Source organism: Nicotiana sylvestris, chromosome 6, assembly GCF_000393655.2.
Source record: "Nicotiana sylvestris chromosome 6, ASM39365v2, whole genome shotgun sequence".
NCBI lineage: Eukaryota > Viridiplantae > Streptophyta > Magnoliopsida > Solanales > Solanaceae > Nicotiana > Nicotiana sylvestris.
The window spans coordinates 116,113,472-116,138,940 of record NC_091062.1 but is presented as its reverse complement, the minus strand read 5'-3'; the positions used below and the strand labels follow the sequence as shown (position 1 = coordinate 116,138,940).

Genomic DNA, 25,469 nt, shown 5'->3' with positions numbered 1-25,469 from the left:
ACCTGATTCCCTTATAACCCGGGATATGTAGGTTGTCCAAAACCAAGACTCGGTTGCACCCTTTCTCTTTTCTCTTATCCTTATTTCTTCTCTTTTGAATAAAGATATGTTCAAAAATTAGTCACATGGCTCACCTTATCTTTGCTTGAAAACTCTTCATGTTTTCAAGCAAAGAGGGGCAGCTGTGAACACTTAATTTTTGATAATATTTAAATTTTTTTTGTCACTTCTTCTATATAAATATTTTAGGGGGTTTTAACATACAAATTTTTAGCTTTGTTATACTTTTTATTATAGGTTAAAAATACAAAATTTTAGAAGGTGAATTATTACTATTAATATTATTTTATTTTTATTCTTATTTTTAAATAATAATAAAAAAATCCAAAAAATATTAATTTTTTTAAAATTTTCGGGAGAGATTTAAAAAAATAAGAAAAAGGGAAGTATGGAATTAAAAAAAAAGTAAAAGTAGGTGGAATTCTCTTTTAAAAAAGTAAAAGAAAGTGAAAAATTAAAAAAATAAAAGTAAAGTTTTGTGGAAATTTTTCAAAATAAAAATTAAAAGAAAGTTGGAATTAAAAAATAATATAAACGTACCTGAAAATTTAAAAAATTTAAATTAAAATAAAGTAGAATTCTTTAAAGAAAAGTAAAAGAAAGTGGATTGTTTTTTTAAGAAAAGTAAAATAAGTGGAATTCTCTTTTAAGAAAAGTAAAAAAAGTGGGATTTTAAAAAAGATAAAAGTAATTAAAGTTGGAATTTAAAAAATAAAAGTAAAGAAATGTGGTAATTCTTTTTATAAAAAAAAAGAAAAGCAAAATGTAAGTGGGATTTCTTTTAAATAAAAAAATAAAAAAATTAAAAAAAAACTGATTTTTTTTGAAAATTCTCCCATAAATAGAAGAGAAATATTTGAAGAAAAGAAGAGAAGAGAAGAGGGAAGAATATTGAGAGAAAACAAATTTTCTTCTTCTATGCTAAAGAGAATTTCTACTAGTTTTATTCTTTCTACCTATTTCTTTCAACAAAAAAAAAACATATAGTCATTCATTACCTTGTTTAAAAAAAAATACCTCAAAAACAGGAGCTAAATCACACCAAAAATCAAATCCAAAAGCTTCAAACTCAATTTAAAAGATAGCCCAAAATACTAGCCCGAAGAGGTCGAAGTCGAGTTCGGTTCGAAAGGTTTCCGCTCGTTGCCTCTGATTGTGGTTCATTTGCACATTAAATTTGATGGTTGTTTGCTCCATATGTATTGAATAAGATCTTCATCTATAAAAGGTTCATTCTTTTCTTAACCAATGTTTCCATTATTTTTCTTTCACCGTATTTCCTTTTGATTTGTATATTATATTTTGGTTATCTACCAACTTGAAAGATATGAACAAAAAAATGAAGGAAGAGCATCAAGAAATAGAATTCGTGAAAGACAGAATGAGTTTCTTCAATGAGATTGTAGTTCATAGGGAAAGATAGGAAAATGTATTCAAAATGGAGAGAGAACGATGTAATAGCTTGGATCCAAATTAAAGGATGTTAAGTCAATAGCAAATTTGATACCGACATGGGTGATTAGGTCCATAATAACTCAAATCATATATTTCTTCAATAATAATTCCATATTCATAAATCATGACCTTGCAATAATCTCAAAGTAGTTTTAGGAAGAAACATAATCATGAATATTTGTAGTTTGCTTTAAATTGAATACAATCCTTTTAGAATAATCGAGGCGCGTCATGCCAAATAAAATCTCAAAACTCATGACCCTCATTTAATTAATTTTAATCCTTAGAAATCGAGGCATGCCATTTAGTTGAATTTTTCATGGCCCTCGCAAACTTGAAAGTGCGTAGTTGCTTTAGGCGCGCTATTTTTTTAAAAAAAAATTAATTTCCTAAACTCGGGTGTGCATTTTATGTGACCCAAATCCAAATCTCAACAACGTTAGATAAAATGTGTCGTGGACCGCGGGTGCATTTCATGTGACGTGGTTCAATACGTGTTTTATATGACGGTGAATTTTTCCAAAAAAAAATAAATAATTAAAAGCGGCTAATAAGTTAAAAATATACCATAGGTTGAAACATGTTTTAAAAATCAGATAATAGGCCAATTGTAATAGTTTAAGCGACCGTGCTAGAACCACGGAATCCGGGAATGCCTAACACCTTCTCCCGGGTTAACAGAATTCCCTACTCAGAATTTCTGGTTCGCAGACTTCAAAAGGAAAGTCGAAATTTCCTCGATTTGGGATTTAAAATAAATCGGTGACTTGGGACACCAAATAAACTATCCCAAATGGCGACTCTGAATTGAATAATTAATCCTATTTCGAATAATGTCACTTAAATTGGAAAAATTCCCTTATATAGCTTCGGGTGTGTAAAAAGGAGGTGTGATAGGATGTCTAAGTAATTTATATACTCGTATTTAAAGTATACACATATATATACATAAATTCTTTTACCAATGTTTACATAGCTAGATAACTCCTCAATAGGATATATAGGTCCGCTTCCGGCTCGAGGGACAAGTTTCAATGAAATAGGAAACTAACTTTGCCTTTTAATATTGATAGTTTTAGGCAATAATTTTATTATTATTATTTTCATTTTTTTTTTCATTTTATATCAGAGATTTTTCAGAATTTCTGGTGGAATTCTTTATACGTAAAGTTATTGGTCTAAGATATCGGGGCACTGAGAACTTGGGAGGGGGCCACATGTTATTCAACTTTCAATGTCAAGAAACGTGGTAACTTGTTGTCCTAGGAAATATAGTTTTCTTTGGGAAACATGATAAGGTGGGAATAAGGCTCGTGCAGAATGGAGAAGAGCTACATATCCAACAAAAGGTCATATTCCAACGGTTCATCACACTCCATTTGTCAGTTACTGCTCCCTCCGACCAATTTTTATTGATTCGTTTGAAAAAAAATATTTTTTATTTTATTTTTGATGATATATTTTTTTAGTTATAAAAATCTAATGACATTATTGAAATTACAAGTTCATCTTAAATTTGTATCCTTATTATATTTGTATTAATTATGCCACATAAATTGAAAATAATAGAATAATATTTTTAATATCGCACATGGGTAACGCTGTCACTTCATGTTAGGCAATGAAAGAAAATTTCGGCTTTCTTGTTTACAAAACCTTTCTTATTGTAAAGAAAACAACAACAACAATAACCCAGTATAATCCCACAAGTGAGATTTGTGGAGGATAATATATACGCAGACCTTACCCTTACCCCGAGGGGCAGAGAGACTGTTTCCAGGAGACCCTCGGCTCAAGAGAGCAACAAGAGACGATATATTAGTACTATCAATAAACTCATAATAAAATAACATAAAATACATAACATAAAATAACAAAATAACAGCAATATAAGAAATATGGGAAATACGAAAAGGATGGAAAGTATACTAATATCCAGCAGATAAAGCCCTGCATCAGTAGCATCCTAAGACTAACTCCTAACTGGCTAGTCTCACTCTAGTGCGCTGTAGAAATATTCACAACTTCCCCCTAACCTACAACCTTAATGCTCGACCTCCACAATTCCCTATCAAGGGTCATGTCCTCAGTAATCCTAAGTCGTGTCATGTCCTTCCTGATCACCTCTCCCCAATACTTCTTAGGTCTCCCTCTACCTCTCCTCGTGCCCACCACAGCCAGTCGCTCATACCTCCTCACTGGTGCATCAGTGCTCCTCCTCTGAATGTGCCCGAACCATCTGAGTCTTGCTTCCGCATCTTGTCCTCTATGGGGGCCTTGCCCACCTTCTCTCGAATATCTTCATTCCTAATCTCATCTATCCTTGTATGCCCACACATCCATCTCAGCATCCTCATCTCTGCTACTTTCATCTTCTGGATGTGTGAGTTCTTAACCGGCCAACACTCGGTCCCATACAACATAGCAGGTCTAACCACTGCTCTATAAAACTTACCTTTTAGTGACATAGCAGGCCTGACCACAGTGTGTGATATCCTCGTCGATCTCCCCGATCCCCTGAATAACTGACCCAAAGTACTTGAAACTACCCCTCTTAGGGATGACTTGAGAGTCAAGCCTCACTTCCATTCCTGCTTCCTTCGGCTCGGCCCCAAATTTGCACTCGAGGTATTCCGTCTTCGTCCTGCTCAACCTGAAACCTTTAGACTCAAGGGCATGTCTCCAAACCTCTAGCCTCTCGTTGACGCTGCGTTGTGTCTCGTCAATTAGGACTATGTCATCAGCAAATAGCATGCACCATGCCATTAAATCTGGTGAATAGCATGTAAAGAAAATAGCACGCACCATGTAAAGAAAAAAAAACTGGCGATTAAATCTTTCAATAAAAGGAACACCACTGGTGTTTCATTCCCATCAGATTCATGCATACTCTCTTATAAAAAAAAAGGAAAAATGACACGCTATAACTGCTCTTAAAATAATAATCGAAAATATTTATATTTTTCGTATATTTTTTTGTATATATATACATTCTGTATGTTATATACAAAACTTATATAAATTTTATACACTTTTTCGACTATCGAATATAAATAGTTTTTGGCGCGGGCTAAGAGTAAAAAAAGTCCTATAAAATAAGGTTCACCTAAATGCGATCCATATGTGGGCTTCAGCTATCACTACTACAAATTCGGTCAAAATCATTCGCGGCCGACTGATTGACTTAGGTCTTTTTTTTTTTCGATCGAATTCGGTCTTTTTTTTGCGCCATAATGCGAGAAATTATTTTTGCTTCTCGGGAAGTTTATTTTTAAGAAACCGACCAACTTCGGTCGATATTTTATTTAAAATAAATTAAAATTATTATTCAGATAACCGACTGAAATCAGCTGGTCATTTTTAATTTCAGTAAGCGACTTTATTTTTTTGACAAAGTTGATCGAAATCAGTTGGTTATTTCTATGCAAAATTGCACTTACTGAGTATAAATAAAATAAAAGAAAGTCTTAAACTAAAAAGCACCAACGGTCTAGTAGTAGAATAGTATTTTGTTACAGTACAAACCCCAATTTGATTATCAGATGGTGCATTTTATAATTACATAATTTAAAAAAAAACGATCGAAATGGGTCAGTTTTTACGATCGTCCTTTTTCTTTTGGATCGGTGTAGAGTTTAATTGACCGACCAAAATCGTTCGGTTGGCTCCACTGACCTAACGACTTTCGACCGCTACTAATCAATCGCTTTTTAGTCGGTTCTTGCCAATTACTGACCGATATCAATCAATTTTTTTGGTTGGTTTTGACCAAATTTCTAATAGTGTATAAGGAGGGAAATGAGTAATAATGTTCTTTTTTGGGAGAATTACATCCCTTGTCACTTGGCCCAACAACCCATCAGAAAATGACCCATGTTTGAAGTATTTACCCAGTATAGCCTAGGTTGTACATAACCTGAAAATTACTTTTCACTGGTTAGCCCATTTTTTCTTCGTTCCAGTTGCATCCCTTGTCACTCCCCTTTTTTCTTCGTTCCAGTTAGCCCACCTTCTTCTTCTTCTCCTTCCCAAGTCAGCCTTTACATCGCAATTTTTTTTTACTATTGTTATTCTCCTTCAATTCTTTTCTGGATTCCAATGGTTAATTAAGGATTTGAAAAATAAAAGTCACCATTACAGGTGGTTCGAAGATTCGATTTCAAAAATTGAGTTTTTCGATTTGTTAGTTGTTTGGAATGAGTGTTGTCTTAATTGATTGGAATCATCAAGATGAGTTTAAAAACTTAAATTTCAAGTGATTTGGAGTAGATTTAGGTTATATTTGAGTTAAATTTCAGAAATTGAGTTTTCTGATATGTTAGTTGTTTGGAATGGGTGTTGTCTCAATTGATTGGAATCATCAAGATGAGTTCAAAACTTAAATTTCAAGTGATTTGGAGTAGCTTTAGGTTATATTTGAGTTAAATTTCAGAGGATGTCCAAGGAAGAAGAAGAACACGTGAAACTCCATTGATAGGATTCATTTAATAATGTATAATATTGTATAAATAGTATATAATAGTGTATAAACACAACTTATACACTATTATATCCAAGGTTGTTACAGTATTTACAGGTATTTGGTGAATTTCTCGCATTTTCTTCCTCCTCTTCTTATACACCTATAAACATAGCGTATCAAGAATATTTTCACTCTGTGATTATACATCTTTATACACTTTTATACAACTATATACATACTGTACCTCTTTATATAAAAGTGTATAACATTGTATAAAAGTGTATAAGCATCGCTGACGAAATTTTTGTACGATTTTCACTTGCAATTCTTGTATAAAACTAGTCCAAATCTCCAGCAAATAATTTCAAACTTTGTATACAACCTATTTAGACTATTTCTAATAAGTTCAAATAATACTCACTCCAAATTTCTCACAAGATCATAATCGAAATTTAACAAGATTAGCATTAAAGGAGATGAGATTTTAGGTTTCTCGCGTTTATTTTTGCGTTTTGCAGTTGTGATATGTATGTATAAACCTGAAGATATACAATTCTTTTTTTTTAAAAAAAAAACAGAGAAGTATTGGTTATGGAAGAAGGCACGAATGAGTGTTGACTGAATGGGGAACTAATTTTTCTTTTCAGTTTTGTTTGCATATGATTCTTTTCATTAATTAAATTAAATATTTATGGGTGAAAAATGAGGAGAGAGCTACAATAGGGGTACGTAGGAATAAATGAGGTTGTTATAATTAGAATGAATGGGAAAAGAAAAGATCTTATTGATATTTGGCTATACATTTACAAACTTGTAACTGAGCTAAAATAGTGCAAGGTTAACTTATGAAGTGCATTATTCTTTAATTTTTTCTTCTTTTTTTGGTCAAAGATTAATAATATTAATTCATAACATACATTAGCTATAAGTATTAGAGAAACCTAACTAGGCATATGTAGCCGTTGCAATTATTTATAGTCTCAAGCCTCAAATGCTTTATTTATGCATAGGCAGATAGACTAACCTAATAACCTTTAGTTAAAGTAGTAAAATAAAGACTAAGAGCCCGTTTGGCTTAGCTGATCTAGAGTAACTGATAAACATTAGGTGTTGAAAAACACTTTTAAGTGCTGAAACTGATTTAAAAAATAAGTAGTTATGTGTTTGGATAAAAGTGCTGAAATTAATAATATGCAGCTGAAGAACTGAGTATACGAAGAGTTTTGTTTTAAAAAGAAGTATTTTACGGATAGAATAGTAAATATTTTGGTCAAACTTAAAGTATTTATAAGCTGAAATTTGATAAGTTGGGGGAGACCAACTTATGGCTTTTGGCTTATAAGCACTTTTAATTTTACCAAACGCATAAATAAACCAAAAAATGTTTATAAGCCAGTTTGACCAGCTTATAAGCTTAGCCAAACACCCTCTAACAGTCTACAAGTTGACAATTTCTTTGCATACTGCATTGACACAAATGCTAGAAAGGTAGCTGCTAGAAACAAATTTAAAAATTTCAGTTCAAATTATAATTTACATCCTTTGCATTATGTATTGACACAGACCGTAGATGTGACTAATTATTTCAGTAACACTCCCTCTGGAAGATTTAAAACAGTAATTAAACAATATGCATAATGTCGGGATGCGAAAATGAAGGTTTCAACTGTAAATTAAGAAGCGTAATAGAAAAGGGTCAGAAGACTACTAAATATTTTAAAAAATTACATGTCCGGTCTAAAACAGATATTTTATACCATTATATTAAGTAAGCTTCATCATGGATAACTTTCAGTGACAAATATAATATGGTAACTTAGATATTAATATTTTACTTTAGCTAGTTAAATTATACTGATGATGTAAAAAAATTTTATATTAGAATATCTGAAAAGTAAATATATATACACGTGTGATATTTAACACAGAATTTGAAAGTGCAAAAGAACAAATAGGACAATTTCAAGAAGACTAATTATTCGATTCCATCCAGGAATCCATTATCGTTAACTATTTGCAAGAATAAATTAATATAAAGACCCCTTTAAGAATAAATAAATATAATTAATAAATGGAGCACCAAATGCTTGTTAATTTTCCACAAGATCCTTGCTTGATTTTCGGGTTTCCTAAAGGGGCTATGTAGGACAGATGGTTGTATTAATCGGATCATTGGTGAAATTAGGTCATTAATTAATATCTCTAAACCTTGTGTTCACATAAAGGTTGGTGATCTTTTTCCAAATCATTAATTAGTCTTTATGCTGTGTGATTATCCATATGGTCAAGCAACCTTTTGTAATAAAAGCGTTAAATAATTGATGACTTTGTCTTTAAAATTTGGTCTCCAGTTACTTAGGTACTCTTATTATCTAATACAAAAAGCTTAAGAAGAAAAATATATAAAAAGAAACACAATGACAGCAAAACGAAAAAGCCTATGACCGGTTGGAGAGACCCCGGGTCCACTTTCTGTTTTTGGAAAACGAAAGAGAAAGAAAGGGAAAAATAGATTTTGTAATTTTGCCATATTAAACCATAGTCTTCCCCTAAATAAGAGAAACCAGCAAAAGTACCCTCACAACTCAAACAAAAGTTGCTTCACACGTCCCATCTTTCTTTTCTCTCTTCCCCCCCCCCCCCCAATTTCTCACCCCATGGAATCACGCAGTTCACCATATATCATACAATCTACATATATGAGTGTAGTGAATTAGCTTCAGTACTCACACCATACAAAATTTCCTCTTCTCTGATCAGCCAATTTTTTGTTGAACTTTTCTATATACACTACATTTCAACCCTTTATATAATGTAAACCACGGTTGTATTATTTCTGTTGCTTTTTTTCATTGTTAGTTGAAACATTGTGTTTTTGATTGACGCTTAAATATTAAATACCAGTTGTTTGCAAACTCATTTTGTTTAACTGAAAAGTTTTGTATATACAGAATTACAAATACACATATACTTTGTTTTGTATTATTGGAAAGTGAAGAGAGTAAGATGTTGGATCTCAATGTAAATGTAATCTACGATGAGAATTACATCGTTGACGAGAAGCTTCCGGAAGGTTCTGTAGCTGATCATGAATCAGGGACGTCCAATTCATCATCGTTACGAAATGCGGAGGCTACAAGCAGTGCCGGAGGCGACGACGACACGTGTTCAACACGCGCCGGCAACTTGTTCGCATTCAATTTCGACATCCTCAAATTTGGAGGAGTTGATGCAACTAGCAGGAGCAACGCGTTTGTGACTCGGCAGCTGTTTCCGGTTCATGACGGAGAGTTGAACCGGCCGGGACAGACCGATCGGGTCAATTTCTCCTCCGGTCGATCCGGTTTTGGAGATGAGCGAACAGTACTACAACAACAACCGCAGCAAGAGAAACCGCAAGTGAAGAAGAGTAGGAGAGGGCCAAGGTCCAGAAGTTCACAGTACAGAGGCGTTACTTTTTACAGAAGAACTGGTAGATGGGAATCACATATTTGGTTAGTTCTCCACCTGTAAAACTTTTGGCTAGATCATACTTCATTTATTATCAAAATGATATTTACCTAATCAGATTGCTTATTAGGTACTTACATGTATCTCTTGATAAACATTAATTGGTACTTTGATAAAAATGTTAACTAACTTAGCTTAAATTTTGTAATAAGATCTCTACACGGTCAGTGAATATAACTTAAATACAATTATCAATAATCAATTTATTAAGGAATTAACTTATATACATTTACATTGTAATGAATGTTTTACATCATCAGTATAATTTAACTTGTTATAGCAATTCACTAACCATTGTTCTAGGATACAAATCAATTATATTATATAGAGTTACCAACAGTTATCTTTTAAATGATTTGATTGTGTAAAACAATTTTGCACTAGTAGTACATAGAACTTAAATTCATGTATTAATATGACTGCTATTGGATGTAGGGACTGTGGAAAACAAGTATATTTAGGTATGAATACTGCTATTTTAACTATTACCAATTTGGTTAATTTAGTTGTTTTTGTGGTTTTTCGTGCTAAATGTTATTCTACTTTTGGTAATTTTTGATTGGTTTTTGTTGTTGGTTTATATTAGGTGGTTTTGATACTGCTCATACAGCAGCAAGGTAAACCAAAAGTCATCTCAAATCTCAGAGTTGTCAGATTTTCAGCTTTACGTTATTTCCCTCCCTTCATTTGGTTGTATCAATTTTCTTCTCCATTGTATAGGGCGTATGACAGAGCTGCAATTAAGTTCCGGGGTGTTGATGCTGATATCAACTTTAGCATAAGTGATTACGAGGAGGATATGAAACAGGTCAGAAATGCAAAGATTCTATTTTGCTAATCTGTTAAGGTGTTGAACCCTTGTCTAGACTGGTTCATAATTGTTTCTGTATTAGTTGGCGTCGATTATGTGAATCATCTGTATGTATTATGAACTATTTGAACTCTCTCTTTTAACACAGATGAAAGACCTTGGTAAAGAGGAATTTGTGCACTTGCTGCGACGCCATAGCAATGGTTTTTCAAGAGGGAGCTCCAAATTCAGAGGAGTGACGCTGCATAAATGTGGCAGATGGGAAGCTCGGATGGGACAGTTCCTCGGAAAAAAGTAAGGAACAAACTCATTGAAATAGCTTGTAGAAGATTACAGCTTAGGATAGTAATTGGTCCAATCTGGGAAACAAATCAGTTAAACATGCCTTTTTGAAGAAGAAATTGATGGTACTATAGTATTCACGGTGGGGATTGCACTGCTTGAATTGCAGGTATATATATCTTGGGCTATTCGACAGTGAAGTAGAAGCTGCAAGGTCCTAATGATCTTGAATTACCCTCTCTCTATTGATGAACTGTTACCTTAAATTCTCAACTTCAATCTTGTGTTATCCAACCTGCATTTCCCTTTTTGTTTTCTGTAAATAGGGCTTATGATAAGGCGGCAATCAAAACTAATGGTAGGGAGGCTGTTACCAACTTTGAGCCAAGTGCATATCAAGGGGAAACAATCTCTGAACCGCAGAAAGAAGGTTTGCTCAAATGCTCTTGCTCATTTTCAAATCTCTGAATCTCTCAACTATATCTTGATCTATCTCATTTGGGATGCCTATGATGCAGGTAGCCAACCTGATCTTGATCTGAACTTGGGGATGTCGACCTCTTCTTCAAAGGAAAATGACAAGTTGGGAGGCTCCTACTATCATCCTTATGATATGCAAGATGCAACAAAATCAAAGGTATTAGCAAAGTAGCTTATATGCTTTTGTGGATTAATGTTCTTTTTCTGTTAGTCTTCTATTTTTCCTCTTTCACAAAGTTCATTTGCAAGAGACTCTTAGAGTAAATTCAAAACTGAGGATATATCACTGGTAATGAACATGAACCTTCTTTTGTTGATTCGATGGCTTTTCCAATTCATGCATAATTGTGAAGAAACATGTCATGAACACCGTTAATCTTTCTTTCTTATAGATTGTAGTAATCAATTTATGCTCTTTAACCACAGATGGATAAACCTGGTCCAGTAATAGTTGGAAGTTCACATCTCAAGGGACTACCAATGACGTCCAAACAAGCTCACTTGTGGAGTGGAGCTTATTCTAATTTCTCTCCCACCTACGAGGTAAGATATTGACTCAACCCTCAGTCAACTATTGGGGCCAAAAGAATTGATGTTCCCATTTAGATTTCTTTTTCTCCACTTGGAACTTCAGGTCAAATATGCATGTCTTCAGTTGCCAAAATAGACATCTTCAAGTCCCCCTTTTTTCCTCAAGTGCTGGGATCATATTTGTGTTGCGTGAAACATTTTACTTTTCTCTTCTCGTCTTTTGGGGCGGAGAATAAGTGACCACTATATGGAAGTGGTGTCTAGCAATGCATGCAGGAATCTAAATGCCCGATGATAGAATTATCTTTAGGTGACATCGAAATACTTTGTTGTACTTTGTCACTTCTATTGGGGTAATGGCTATGTTATTCTGCTTAATTCAGATTACTATGCCTCTGTTGTGCCATTTTGTGCCACTTTCTTAAATTGAACAGATCCCATATGTTGAAACTTCCAATACCCTCTCTTTTATTGACTTAACTAAGATAGAAGTTAAACTAAACAAAGAAAAGAAAATTTGGGAACAGAGAGCAGGGGAGCAGCCTTTTTCTTGCTTTGTTCCTGTCTTCCAGATCTCTCATAGTCATCTTTCTTGTTTGTTTATGTGTTTTGACTTTGTTTTGTTTTTTCATGTCGATAAGATCATAATATAAATAGGAGAGATTCATAAAATTAAATTAGGAGAAGCATGGTAATACTATAAAGTAGTCGAATAAAACATTCTTACACAGGTTAAAAATTAGAGTTTGTTAAAAAACTATATGTATAATAATAATAATAATAATAATAAAAAACTTAATGATGAAAGCCTTATCTTTGCATTTCTCTTTATTTTGTTGGGGGGTTTTAGAAGGTGGATGATGTTAAAGAAGCTACCCTATTAGACATACTACTCGTTGATTTGAAATACATTACATCAGTTAAAGCCTCGTGTCTTAATTAAAATCATTTGGCAGGGAAGAGCATCTGACAAGAGAAAGGATACAGGTTCATCACTAGGACCCTCAAACTGGGCAATGCAAATGCCCACTCAGGTTGATACAGCCCCAGTGTCGATGTTCTACACTGCAGCATCATCAGGATTCTTAACTCCGGCTTCTGCTTTTATCACTTCTTCAGCATCTCCCGTGGCACCCTCAACAAATGCGTCTCAATACTATTACCAGTTCAGCCCCCACGTACCACCTCCATAGCATGTCTTCCTCGGTAAGTACTAGTCATATAGGTAAAAGAAACATAGTCATTGATTTCTTTTGTAACATTCTAATGTCAATTGGATGACATCTTTATGGATTGGATTCCTTTATACTGCTTTTTGGATCTGGAAAGTAAAGATTCAAATTCCTCTTGCAGCATGGCTATAGGATACTTCTGTGCTTTTCTTGTTGCCTTACTGTTATGACCTTTGGTGCAAAGTTCCATTATTGATCGAATTATATCATAAACATATACTGTATAACAGAATCATTCTTCCACGGACTCCATAGTGCTGGAGATATGGTTAGTGGAAGTGCTAAATCCGAACAGATTTAGAAGGGCACATGTACAGTTCCATCAGCTCCTCCTTTTTGATGTTTCATTTAAAAAGAAAACTGGTTTTTGTCACGTTGAAGCAGTAAACATTTTTTTTGAAGGGATTGAAGTAGTAACTTATGAACCTTGTTTTGTTTTTGCTAAAGAAATTATGAACATTAGATAAACTACCAAGAAAAATATCAACAATACACGCCGTGCTTTATATTAGACCCGCTTTTAAAATGGAGTGCAACAAAAGATATTCCCAGCATGCATGTAACCATAAGTTTGTCTATTTCAAGTAACCATAAGTTGGTCTATTTCTCGCTTTACAGGTGATATGTAATCAATGTACAGCACTTCTGGCTAGCAACTACCTCTCTTTTCACCTTTTCTCTCTTTTTTGACCCATTACGCCCTTGGGGTTTCAAATGCTCCTCCATAGAAAGATTCCTAGTGTATCATCTGTAGCAAAACTATGAATGGGAGCTATCAATCCGGACCATATTGAAAAGGTTCTTGAGATACATCATGGAAAAGTAACAATATTAAGAAACGAAGTCCAAGAATGAAGAACAGGTAGAATTACTGAATGAATACGAGTTCCTGTGCTCACTCCTATATAATGTTCCTCAAACAGAGCCTTTGCCTTTGCACTTCCATGACGAATAATATCTACAACTCCAGCACGTATGTCTGCGGTAGGCGGACAGGAACCTAGCTAGGCTTTTTCCCTTTAGCGTGGTGGACCCAAAATCCAGTTGGATTTTAATTGCTCTTAATTCATGTGTATGGTCCCTTTAGAACACTTTTCTTCGTTTTGACTCAAATTTGGTACTGCTGAGGCTTTTCTGCTTTCTGGTAGGTTGCCCTTCATATGGATCTATTGCTTTTAAGTTTTAAACACACATTAAAACTTGTGGTACTATTTCAGACGCCCCATCTGATGAGGAAAAGGCTCGGAACTGAGGAGTCCCTTTATGTTTCATATTGTCTTTTCTGCTCCAAGAATTTTGGCGCTCACTTTGCCTCTCATGCCTATTGTCATTACTTGCTTTTTCTTATTCTTTAAAAGTACAACTAGTATTAGTACCCGTACGATACGCGGACACAATTCATGTCAAATTGTGATTTGGATTATTTGAATTATGTATAAATAACTTTAAAATATAAACCTTCCAGATAAAATTTATAGATAATCATTAGATATTAATTAAGAAGCAAGACATGAAACTATTTCGCAAATCTCATATTGGATAACCTGTTTTCTTTTTCTATATTTATATAATCCAATAGATTAATTTTAGTACTTGAATTTCGTTTCGTTATTAATATTAAAAGTTACTAACTATGTTATGTGGTGATTTGTCTCGTTTAAACATATTAAATTATATTATTTTAATAAAATTCTCAGTATTAGTTTTTTTTTGTCTAAAGCTTAAATAAGTCTTATTCTTTTAAATTTTACACAATTTTTTTTGTTCTTTGCTTATAATTATTAAATTATTTATTATTTAATATTATTATACTTTCATGTGAGTTTTTCGGCTTACTAATTGACTTAATATTTTGCTTATTATCCTTTTAATAATTATCGATAAATATTATTTTTTTATTCTTGAAATTAATAATATTTTACGCTTTTATCCTCTTACTCGAGACTATTTTACTATTTAAATCTATAAATAATATTTTGAAATATTATTCAATTATTTAATTTAATTTATTTTAAATTAATTTAATATATTCTCACATTATATCTATTTTTTTTATACAGTCTCTTCCCTACTAAGAAATTTTTAATTAATATATTACATGTAATCAAAATAATATCATATTTGACTTTAAGTTGTAACTTTGATTAGTATAAAATATTAATATCTTGATTATTATATTGCAAATCTATTAAGTTTTTTTATATTTATTTTTTGTATTACATGCAATAAAAAAATCTCTTTTAGTTTCAAGATACAAAATTTGACTTTTAATTTTAGTTAATAAAATTACTTATATTAGATATTTATTTTATATTTTTAAAATTTTAATTCTTATCTAGTATGACTTTAATTTTTGGTGGCCATATCCATAGTTTGAGCATTCTCATCATAAATTTAAGAACTTTCTAATATTAAGCAAAATAGTCTTTCCCTTTCATTTCTAATATTTAATTTTAATTATTTTTTTTACTTTTGCTATTATGTTATCAAATATTATCACAGTTTCATATGGCTTTTTAATTAATTTGCCACTTTATTTAGTATTATTATCCATTACTATCCTTTAATATAATATAGATAAATTTAGAAAATTTTTAATCTTAAAATAAATATCTATTTTATTTTAAAAATATCGCTTGAATTCTTAAGTTTTTTAAATTTATCAATAGTATTTTAAGTATTTTATTTCACTTTATTTTATTTTCTAAATTCTTAGCATAAATATTCTCACACTATTTTTAATTTATTTTTAATATTTTTAAGTTCTTATTTTATCTGTTAGACATAAGTTATGTGGTATTATCCACAATATCATCTTTCTTATCATAATAGATAAATAACAACTTTCTCATCTCAAATTTAAATAAATTTTATCATTTTTCTTTATGATGAAAATTTTGATTAATTTCTCTCTATTTATTCCTTGTTTTTGCTATTCTATTATTCAATACATAATATTATCACATTGTTATGTGGCTTTTATTAGCTTGTTTAATTTAATATCTATTTCTACCACACTCATTTTATTATTAATCATAAAAATTAATTTCTTATTTGTTTGAACACATTATATCTAATGATAATATTTTCACTATCATTTTATTTCTCCATGTACTATTTCTAAAAATAATAAAATTATGAAATGAAAGAAAAGAGATCAAGTGGTTAGTTAATAATTATATTTGGAAAGCTATCAAAATTTATTTAGTATAAGAATGTGATTCAATTTAATTGATTTCTACCATAAATTAAATTTGATCAAATCTAAATTGTTTTAATCTTTATTAAATTTGTCTAAAAATCTATTTAGATTATGTCTTAAAAATACTAAGTAGAAATATTTCTATTTAGATTATTTCTCCATGTACTATTTCTAAGTGACATTTTTTGAATATGCCACTTGGCTTAATGTCATGCCTCACTACATATCTTTTAATAGAATATATATATATATATATATATATATATATTATATATATATATATATATATAATATTTAAGTTTTTTCTTATCTTATAAATAACTTTATACTTTATGTAAGATCTTATTTTACTGCTTGAATTTTTTTAATTTTTGAAGTCAATAAATCTTTAATATCTTAAGTAAGTTTTATTTTATATTTTAACTTACTTCAAAGTATAAATAGTCATAGGTTATCTCAATTTATGTCTTTCTATATTTTTTTATTTTTTTCTATATATATATATATATATATATATATATATAAAGAGAGAGAGAGATTAGATTTATCTAAGATATATTTAGATTATGTATAAGATTCATTAAACTACTTCCTTTAATTATGTTTCCATTTATAATTTCTAATAATTAATGTTGTCCTACAATTCTCAAGTGGCTTCATTTTAGCTCGCCACTTGGTTTAACCACAATACATACTACTCTCCTTTTAATATAATAAAGATAACAATAGTTATGCCTCAATTTCAAATAAATTGAGATATAGATTATACAAATATTACTATCCATGTTTAAGAGTCTTTACGAGAAATCAAATTATCACATTTGAACAAAAAGTCTAAGTGAAATCAATTTGAAAAATGGGTGTTGTGGTATCTAACTATCTATATGCATATTGATATATGTATCTGCTCTTATAAACATCTTTTTAGAAATTTTAATTGTATTTTTACATAATTTCGTTTTCTCTTTCCATCTTGAGCTAATGAAATTTGGTAAACGGAGCAATGCATATTGATATATGTATCTGCTCATATCAGCATTCTTTTAAGAAATTTTAATTGTATTTTTACATAATTTCATTCTCTTTTTCCATCTTTAGCTAATGACATTTCGTATAAGGAGCAGCACATTTATTTCCCTGCTTCTTTAAACAAGCACGCTTCAGTAAATATATCTTCATTGACTTTTTTGAGATGATATATATCTTCACTGACTTCTCTTCCCAATTATACTAACAATCAAGTAAACAAGGCTAGGCGGAGTAGTTGCTCTGGAGCAGGTTCTTCGACTGGACCATGCATTTATGAACCCTAAAAAAATCCCAAGGTCCAGCAAACGAATGCATACAGGCCTCGTCTTACATCTAATTCAAACAAGCTACAACCTTTTTTTAATAAACAAAAACTAGCTTTGTTTGTTTGCAATTTTTTCAACCAGTATGAAACTAAGACCTGATTCTCACGCCCATCCAAGAAGACAAGAGTATCAGCCGCAAATTAAAAAAAGCATGCATTCTATCTAAACCACTGTGCTGAGCCTCATCTCAAGTTCTCAACTTTCACCTGGAAATGGAATCATAAAAGGCAAGATAGCAATTAATGCATATGAATAGACATAATCAAACATGAATAACATTCCAATCGTGAAACTGAAAACAACAGTTTCAGGCAACCATGTCAGCACTCAGTAGAAGAGGCAGTGAAATAGAAGGAACTAATCTCTCTCAAGCTTATCAAATAGGAGTAATTAATTAGGTCAACGTGGTTACGAAATAATCTTAGAATGGATGATCTTCCAACACCACTTCTGAGCAAACGGTACCCTACTGGTTCAATGAAATGGGTATATATCTTATAAATATCTATTAATTGATTGTCAAAGCAACCATAATTAATAACCAAACAAAACAACCTTAAGACCAGCAAGATTTCACCGCACATCTTTTTTTTCAAATTAGTCCAAGTTAGCTCGCATACACCTCAATTTAAACCACCCTGCCTGCACCTGCTACCTTTCCACCAGCACATATATCATCTTCCCACCAGGGTTTAGAAAGGGGAGAATTAACTAGCAAAGCCTCCGCTAGGTTTGTCACCAACTCTTTAGTCCATAGGCCACCCCACTGAGGACGACTTCATAACATATCTAAGGCAAAATTAGTCAAGCTGAGATCAGCTATATGGTATAGCATTCGCAGGAAAATTCATGATAAAGATCTAAATCATGATGATTGGAAAAACCACTGTATGTACTGCAGATTGCTGGTTCTGCCACCTTACTCCATTTATGATACTAGAAAGTGTTTTTATCGCGTATACTTATCCGTGCTGCAGACAAGATAGTAAACTCAATTGGGAAGTGCCAACCTGTTGGTTCCTGGACACCCTGTTTTAGAGTCTTTGATCCTTCACCAAACTGAAAGCAGCTTCAATCAGACAATCCTGTAGCAGATTCGCCTTTCGGAATGCCAGTCTGTCATGTTTCCTCACAGATGTTTGCCAGTTATATTTCATGCCAGTTAGTAGCACATGACCTTTCTGATTCATTCTTCTGCAATAACTATCCACGCCCAACAGACCTCTAATTATATTCCAAATGCTCTATTATATAGATTGCCTGAATTGGACATGCAGATATTTGAATCCTCATATCCAGTGAAGAACTTGTTAAAGCCCAGCCTTTCATTTCGAAGGAGTTCCGCCACATCCAAAATATTTCCACTCTGAACGCGATTCCACCCATTCCCACTGGCCATTAGACATGACAGAGTTACTACTCTGAGGAAAACTGCGATGTGAAAATGTGGTCAGATTGTTGACCAAAGTTTGCTCAACAACCCTGGAAGAAATCCCATAATCATTCGTGAATGGAGAAAAGTTGTCCCTCACATCAACAGATCTCTGATTCTGATGTGGAGATAGAGATCTTTGCATCAGTAATTGAAGTCTTGCTCATTTTCAATAGTACTTAATTGTGGAGGAAAACTTGGAGACGTCTAAGTTAGATATGTTAAGGCCATTTTGAACCCTTCCTCTACCAACTGCCAAAATTGCAGGATCAAACTCAGTATCCCCGTTGCTGACATTTCCAATTGAAGGAGTCTGAAATTGATTGTGAAAGAAGGATGTCAAGCATGTGGCCTGCAAAATAAAAACGATTTTTAAGTACCAGAATCACCTTACAGTCATGTCCAACAGGGTAGAAAAACTGAAAAGCCAGAATTACTTACCAGAGAAAGAGTCAATATATGCTGTTCCATTCTCTGATGAGAAGTGAACCCTGGGGGTGGTGGTCTCTTTGGTGCTGGAGGCACTAACATCTGGGATCTTGACACTGTTTTAATAATCCACCACAAAACATTAAACTAGAGGCACTTCAAACTTCTCTTTTTTGGGGATAACCTACTTCAAATTAAATTCCGAACAATAAAAGATGAAGATAAGCAAACTAAATATAAGGATGAGTAATAAACTCACCTGATAGCTTGATGGAAGAGACATGAGAATAACAGTTCGGAAAACCATTACTATCTTCTTTATTAGCTAGAGAGAAACCATTCCGAGCATCAAAACTATCAAGTTGATAGCTCCTGTTATTTAATAGATCATGTCCGCAAGAATTTGCTCAATGCAACCATGCAATGATTGAAAATCAGGTGACGGAACAACTTAGCCAAGTTCTGAGTAGAAGATAACGACTCACCCCATGGATCAAAATCGATAGAGAAAATGTTAGAAATTAAATTGTTCTCCCCTGTATTTACAGGAGTACTATGGTCCACACAAGCAGATTCACCTTCAAATGTTTCCAGATGCATCCTCTTACCTTCATTAGACATCAGACAATAACTTTCATCAATCCTTCCCAAATCCGCCGCACAGTTGAATACATTGTTAAGAGTATGACCTTGGTAATGGTCCGATACTAGAAGGTTGTAATATGGAATCAGCTCTTCTGTCTATGATTTTCATGTTGGCTTCAACGTCAGTGAGCAGCGGATAGCCCCTAGCCTGAGCTAAGGAGTGGAAGGTGAGAGGATGGCTTAGTGTGTTGGCTTTTTCAGTAATTACTCCAGGATATCTCTGTCTCTGTTCATCAAAGAATAGTAAATCATCCTCCATTTCACGAGCAGCGTCCTGCATTATTCGAGCTTGTGTCTCTAATCTCATATCAGACTTTACTGTTGAGATACAAATCTCCTGCACAGAAGTCGCAGATTTGCCAGTCATCTCAGAAGGCAAAGGCTCCTTCATTTGCTCAGTGAAGCTATGCTGTGACTTTTGATGTCTACCAGTGTTTAACAATGATATATCTGAGCATATATCCTGGATCTTAACATCTGTCACTGTGGCATCTGGAGTCTTTTGAAAAACCAGGTACATTAGACATCACATGAAGATCAAAGGCATTTGTACTATTGTTTTGCTTTATCATATCTTTATCTTTCTCCTTAGAAGTGGGAGCACTATGAAAGTTCATAGATGAAGCATGCCCTACCAGGATAGTGGGGTTCTCAGAAGTATAGATCTGATGATCTGCTACTATATGCTGCTTACGGTCTCTGTATTCCTCTCATAAATGTTGCCACTTTCTTCACCATGAACTACTTGCTTTCCCACATCAGCAGGTAAAAACGAAACGTCGACTTGTGCTTGCAACAGCGGTAGAAAATCAATGCTGTTATTGGAGCAGCCATCAGCCGGTGGTGGTAAGCGGTAACACACTCGCTGGTCGCAGTTGCAAACTATTAGTGGCACCAGTAATTTGTTGAACTCTACTCCTTTAAAATAACTAGGCAAGTTAGTTGGCAAACTAATTGACATCAATACACATACAAAAGACAACACAGATAATAAAACATACTACCTGTATTTGGGAAAAATTGTATATGAACGTGACGTGTCAAGACACGTGGTCAAATGGTCAAAGAATTACAATTAGCCAAGAGGCACGAGCAGCAACGGAAACGAGCAAAGGCAAAGGAAGAGGCACGGGCAGTTATTCGAATGATTCAGTGCCCGTACCTATTTAAGTCATTTATATCCAAGAATCAAAAGGAATGAGTCTGACAATAGAAAAGAGTGCAGATACAGTATTTAATAGGCATTAAATGCTGAATACGTTAGAGAATTTGTATTGAATATAATGATTATGTAACGTAGCATTCAATATCTTTAATTATTCATAATAGCCTTATTATGATTTGAGCAAAACACATATCTCCAAGATATCTATAAAAGGAAGATATCTGATCAATTGTAAGGACACGAAACACTATTGGAATAAACTTTGGTTTTTTGTTTTTCTCCTGATTATATTCTTGCTACCCAAATTACTCTCTTTTACATATTCTTTCGATTATCAGTAATCCGTGTTCTTCTAAATTCTAGGTTTGACTAAAATGCCATTTTTTGGTTAAACAAATTGGTTCCGTTACCGAGAATTTGATAATCTATTTTCTTTTCGCTTAACTTTCCTTGTTGCATCAACTATGTCGAACAACAATGATAACATTCAAGGAAACCAATAAAACCAAATAAACCAACAACTTCAGAGAGACCCTCAAGATAATAACGCACTGATTATGTCTCCACAAGGCTCTCCTCGGCGATCTCGTGAAGGCACTCCTGAGGGATTTCATACATATGGACAAGCTCAATTCGAAAATGTTGAAGCTATGGTTGAGGCTTTGCAAAAACTTATTACCGCACAGGTCAATAAAGCCGTTTAGGCCTTGGTTAGCCAGTTACCTGCTGCACCACCCACACCTACTCTAAATAACAACACTCTGGAGAACCCTCGTTCTGGGCTTGTTAATTCAGGCAGAGGTGGAACCCCCAGTGAATCGCAAGATGGAGAACCAGGTAATTTAGTTAATTCAGATTTACAAAATTTAGTACTAACTTTGCAGAAACAGCTCAAGGAGCAAAGTGAGCGCATAGAGCAGATACCCGGGGTGCCGCCCATAATCAAAGGGGTAGATATGGATAGATGTTCACAACAACCGTAGAAGCCAAGTGCTGCTCCACTCCCAATTCCAAAAAAGTTCAAAATGCCTGATATTCCAAAATATGATGGAACAACAGACCCACGAGATCATGTGACTGCATTCACAATGGGTGTAAAAGGCAACGATTTGACTAAGCAGGAGATTGAATCAGTATTAGTCAAAATATTTGGTGAAACGCTCACCAAATGAGCGCTAACATGATATTCTCTTTTACTCGAAAATTCTATAAATTCTTTTGCTGAGCTTGCAGATTCTTTCATCAAAGCACACTCGGGAGCTCAAAAAGTAGAGAAAAGAATGGAGGATATTTTCAAAATCAAGCAAGGGGACTCAGAACTGCTTAGAGAATTCGTGGACATAACGCCTCATGAGGGGTTAATACGCCATCTGCATCTGCATTATCCTACTTTAACCGTGAATCCTTTAACCGTGCAAGGGACCTGCAGATGCAGATGGCGTATTAACCCCTCATAACGACGCACTGGTAATATCTTTAATTGTACATGATACTAATGTGAAACTAGTTTTGATTGATCCAGGTAGTTCCGTGAACATTATTTTACTAAGAGTATTATGTGAGACGCAAGCTGAAGTTAAAGTGATACCAAAGGTGCATACTCTATCTGGATTTGATAATTCTAGTGTCCTCACGAAAGAAGAGGTAACACTCACCACATTCGCTGAAGGAGTCGTTAAAGGTACAAAGTCTCAGGTGGCAGATATGAAGATGGCTTACAACATGATTCTTGGGAGACTATGGATTCACAAAATGGATGTTGTTCCTTCAACCTTGCATCAAGTTATTAAATTTCCATCGCCATGGGGAATCTGTCAAATTCATGGAGATCAACATACAACCAGGGCTATCAACTATGTTGCAGATACAAGCACGAGAAATGAAGGTAAATAGCAATCATAGCAGGCAGTTGAGGTCACCACAATACAAACCTCAACTGAACAAGGGCAAACAGATGTAGATTCAAGGCCTGATACCATTCAAGAACCAGAAGAGAATGAAAATATCAAAACAACAATAGAGGAATTAGAGCCTGTCGTGTTATTTGCTCAATGGCTTGATAAAAAAGTCTATGTTGGAGCCAATCTTAGCCAATGTATGAGAGGTAAGTTAATTGAATTTTTGAAAACTAACGTGGACTGCTTTGTTTGGTCCCATTCTGACATGACAGGAATACCACCGGAGGTGATGACTCATAAACTAAATGAAGATCCATCATACCCTCCTGTCAAGCAAAAGAAAAGAAAGCAAGGAACTTTCAAGAATCAGGTGATTTAATAAGAAGTCCAAAAATTGCTAAAAATTGGTTCCATTCGTGAGGTAAAGTATCCTAACTGGTTAGCTAACACTGTTGTAGTTCCAAAGAAGAACGGTAAGTGGCGGGTTTGTGTAGATTACATAGATCTTAATAAAGCCTGCCCTAAAGATTCTTTTCCACTACCACACACAGATCAATTGATTGATGCAACTGCAGGTCACGAACTATTAAGTTTTTTAGATGCATATTCAGGTTATAATCAGATTAAAATAGATCTGGGAGATGAAGAAAAAACTTTATTCATAACAGACAGGGGGACTTACTGTTATAAAGTAATGTCCTTTGGTCTAAAGAATGCAGGTGCAACGTATCAGAGGTTAGTTACCAAAATGTTTCAAGAGCATTTAGGAAAGACTATGGAGGTATATATAGATGATATGCTTGTTAAAACTCAGTATCCAAAAGATCACATATCACACTTATCTGATACATTTTCAATTTTGCGCAAATTTAATATGAAGTTAAATACCGAAAAATGTGCATTTGGCGTTGCATCATGTATGTTTTTGGGTTTTCTTGTTTCTAACCGTGGTATTGAAGTGAATCCTGCACAGATTAAGGCCATTGAGGAAATCCCTGATATACTTTCAAACAAGAAAGAAGTTCAAAGATTAACAGGGAGAATTGCAGCCTTGGGAAGATTCATTTCTAAATCATCAGAGAAGTGTTTTAAATTCTTCTCAGCCCTTAAGAAGCAGGATCATTTTGAATGGAATGAGGAATGTCAATAAGCACTCAGGAATTTGAAAACGTACTTATCAAATCCACCTTTGTTGGCAAAACCAAAGGTTGGGGAAAGACTACTCATTTACCTTGCTGTTTTGGAAGTTGCGGTAAGCGCTGTTTTGGTTCGAGAAGAACAAGGTAAACAATCCCCTATCTACTATGTTAGTAAATCTTTGTTAGATGCGGAGACGCGTTATCCTCAGTTAGAAAAACTTGCACTTGCATTAATCATGGCATCTAGAAAGTTAAGACCTTACTTTCAGTGTCATCCTATCGTTGTAGTAACTGCCTACCCTTTACGTAATATATTACATAAGCATGATTTATCACGTAGGTTAGCTAAGTGGGCAATAGAGTTAAGTGAATACGAAATCACATACCAACCTAGAACTACTATAAAATCACAAGTGTTAGCTGATTTCGTGGCTGATTTTAGCCAAGAGATGCAATTAGAAGTAGAAAAAGAATTACAGGTATTCAATGGAGCTAACCTAGGAACTTGGACTTTATTCACTGATGGCTCATCTAATGTAAAAGGTGCAGGTTTAGGGATTGTCTTGGTACCACCTACGGGTGAGACCATTCGACAAGCTATTAAATGTCACTCCATAACTAACAATGAAGCGGAGTATGAGGCTATGATTGCACATCTAGAATTGGCACGAGAGCTTGGCATAAATCAGATTATAATTAAGAGTGATTCGCAACTCGTGGTTAATCAAATGTTGGGGACTTATACAACTAGGGAAGCAAGGATGCAACAATACTTAGAAAAGGTACGGGAATTGATAAAGCAATTTCAAACCTAGAAAGTTATACAAATACCAAGGGATTAAATGTTGAAGCGAACGCCCTAGCCAATCTCGCATCTACAGCTGATGTGGCAAGCGATGCAAACGCCTCAGTTATACATTTATTTCATTCAGTTCTCGATCTTGATAAGAATGAGGTAAATTTTAATAATTTAACTTGGGATTGGAGGAACGAGATTGTTGCTTTTTTGCAGTATGGTACCGTCCCTGATGATAAGAAAAAAGCTCATGCGCTTCGAAAGAAGGCTACTCGGTACTGCTTAAAGCAAGGAATTTATATCGTAAAATGTTCAGTGGTCCCTTAGCAAAATGCCTCGGACCTTCGCAAATGGAGTATGTAATGAAAGAAATACACGAAGGACATTGCGGGAATCACGCAGGAGGAAGGTCATTGGTAAGAACCTTAATTAGGGCAGGTTATTACTGGCCTAAGATGGAAGAAGAAGCAGAAAGTTTCGTGGCCAAATGTGATAAATGTCAAAGGTACGGTAACAATATGCATAGACCTGCAGAGTTATTACATCCGATCATTGCGCCATGGCCATTTATATAATGGGGAATGG

The 25,469-nt window shown here is 33.8% G+C and overlaps 2 protein-coding genes across 6 annotated transcripts; both read left to right on the top strand.

Moving 5' to 3' along the window:
* Positions 1 to 8,687: 8,687 nt before the first annotated feature.
* LOC104230817 (AP2-like ethylene-responsive transcription factor TOE3) lies at positions 8,688 to 14,069 on the top strand. Of its 5 annotated transcripts, none has more exons than XM_070147495.1 (11): positions 8,708 to 9,471; positions 9,923 to 9,948; positions 10,074 to 10,104; positions 10,208 to 10,295; positions 10,447 to 10,592; positions 10,750 to 10,794; positions 10,907 to 11,010; positions 11,099 to 11,217; positions 11,487 to 11,603; positions 12,548 to 12,797; positions 14,041 to 14,069. In XM_070147495.1, the coding sequence occupies exons 1-10, from the start codon at positions 8,984 to 8,986 to the stop codon at positions 12,782 to 12,784; spliced, it is 1,401 nt and encodes a 466-aa protein (XP_070003596.1). In that variant the 5' UTR covers positions 8,708 to 8,983; the 3' UTR covers positions 12,785 to 12,797; positions 14,041 to 14,069. The 5 variants fall into 5 exon arrangements, with proteins under 5 accessions (XP_009782007.1, XP_070003596.1, XP_070003595.1 ...); XM_070147494.1 differs by lacking the exon at positions 14,041 to 14,069 and adding an exon at positions 13,972 to 13,990; XM_009783707.2 differs by lacking the exon at positions 14,041 to 14,069 and adding an exon at positions 13,442 to 13,922.
* A 7,539-nt stretch (positions 14,070 to 21,608) lies between these two features.
* LOC138871155 (uncharacterized) lies at positions 21,609 to 22,944 on the top strand. Its single transcript, XM_070149015.1, has 3 exons — positions 21,609 to 21,737; positions 21,847 to 21,888; positions 22,471 to 22,944. The coding sequence occupies exons 1-3, from the start codon at positions 21,609 to 21,611 to the stop codon at positions 22,942 to 22,944; spliced, it is 645 nt and encodes a 214-aa protein (XP_070005116.1).
* The last annotated feature ends 2,525 nt before the right edge of the window (positions 22,945 to 25,469 follow it).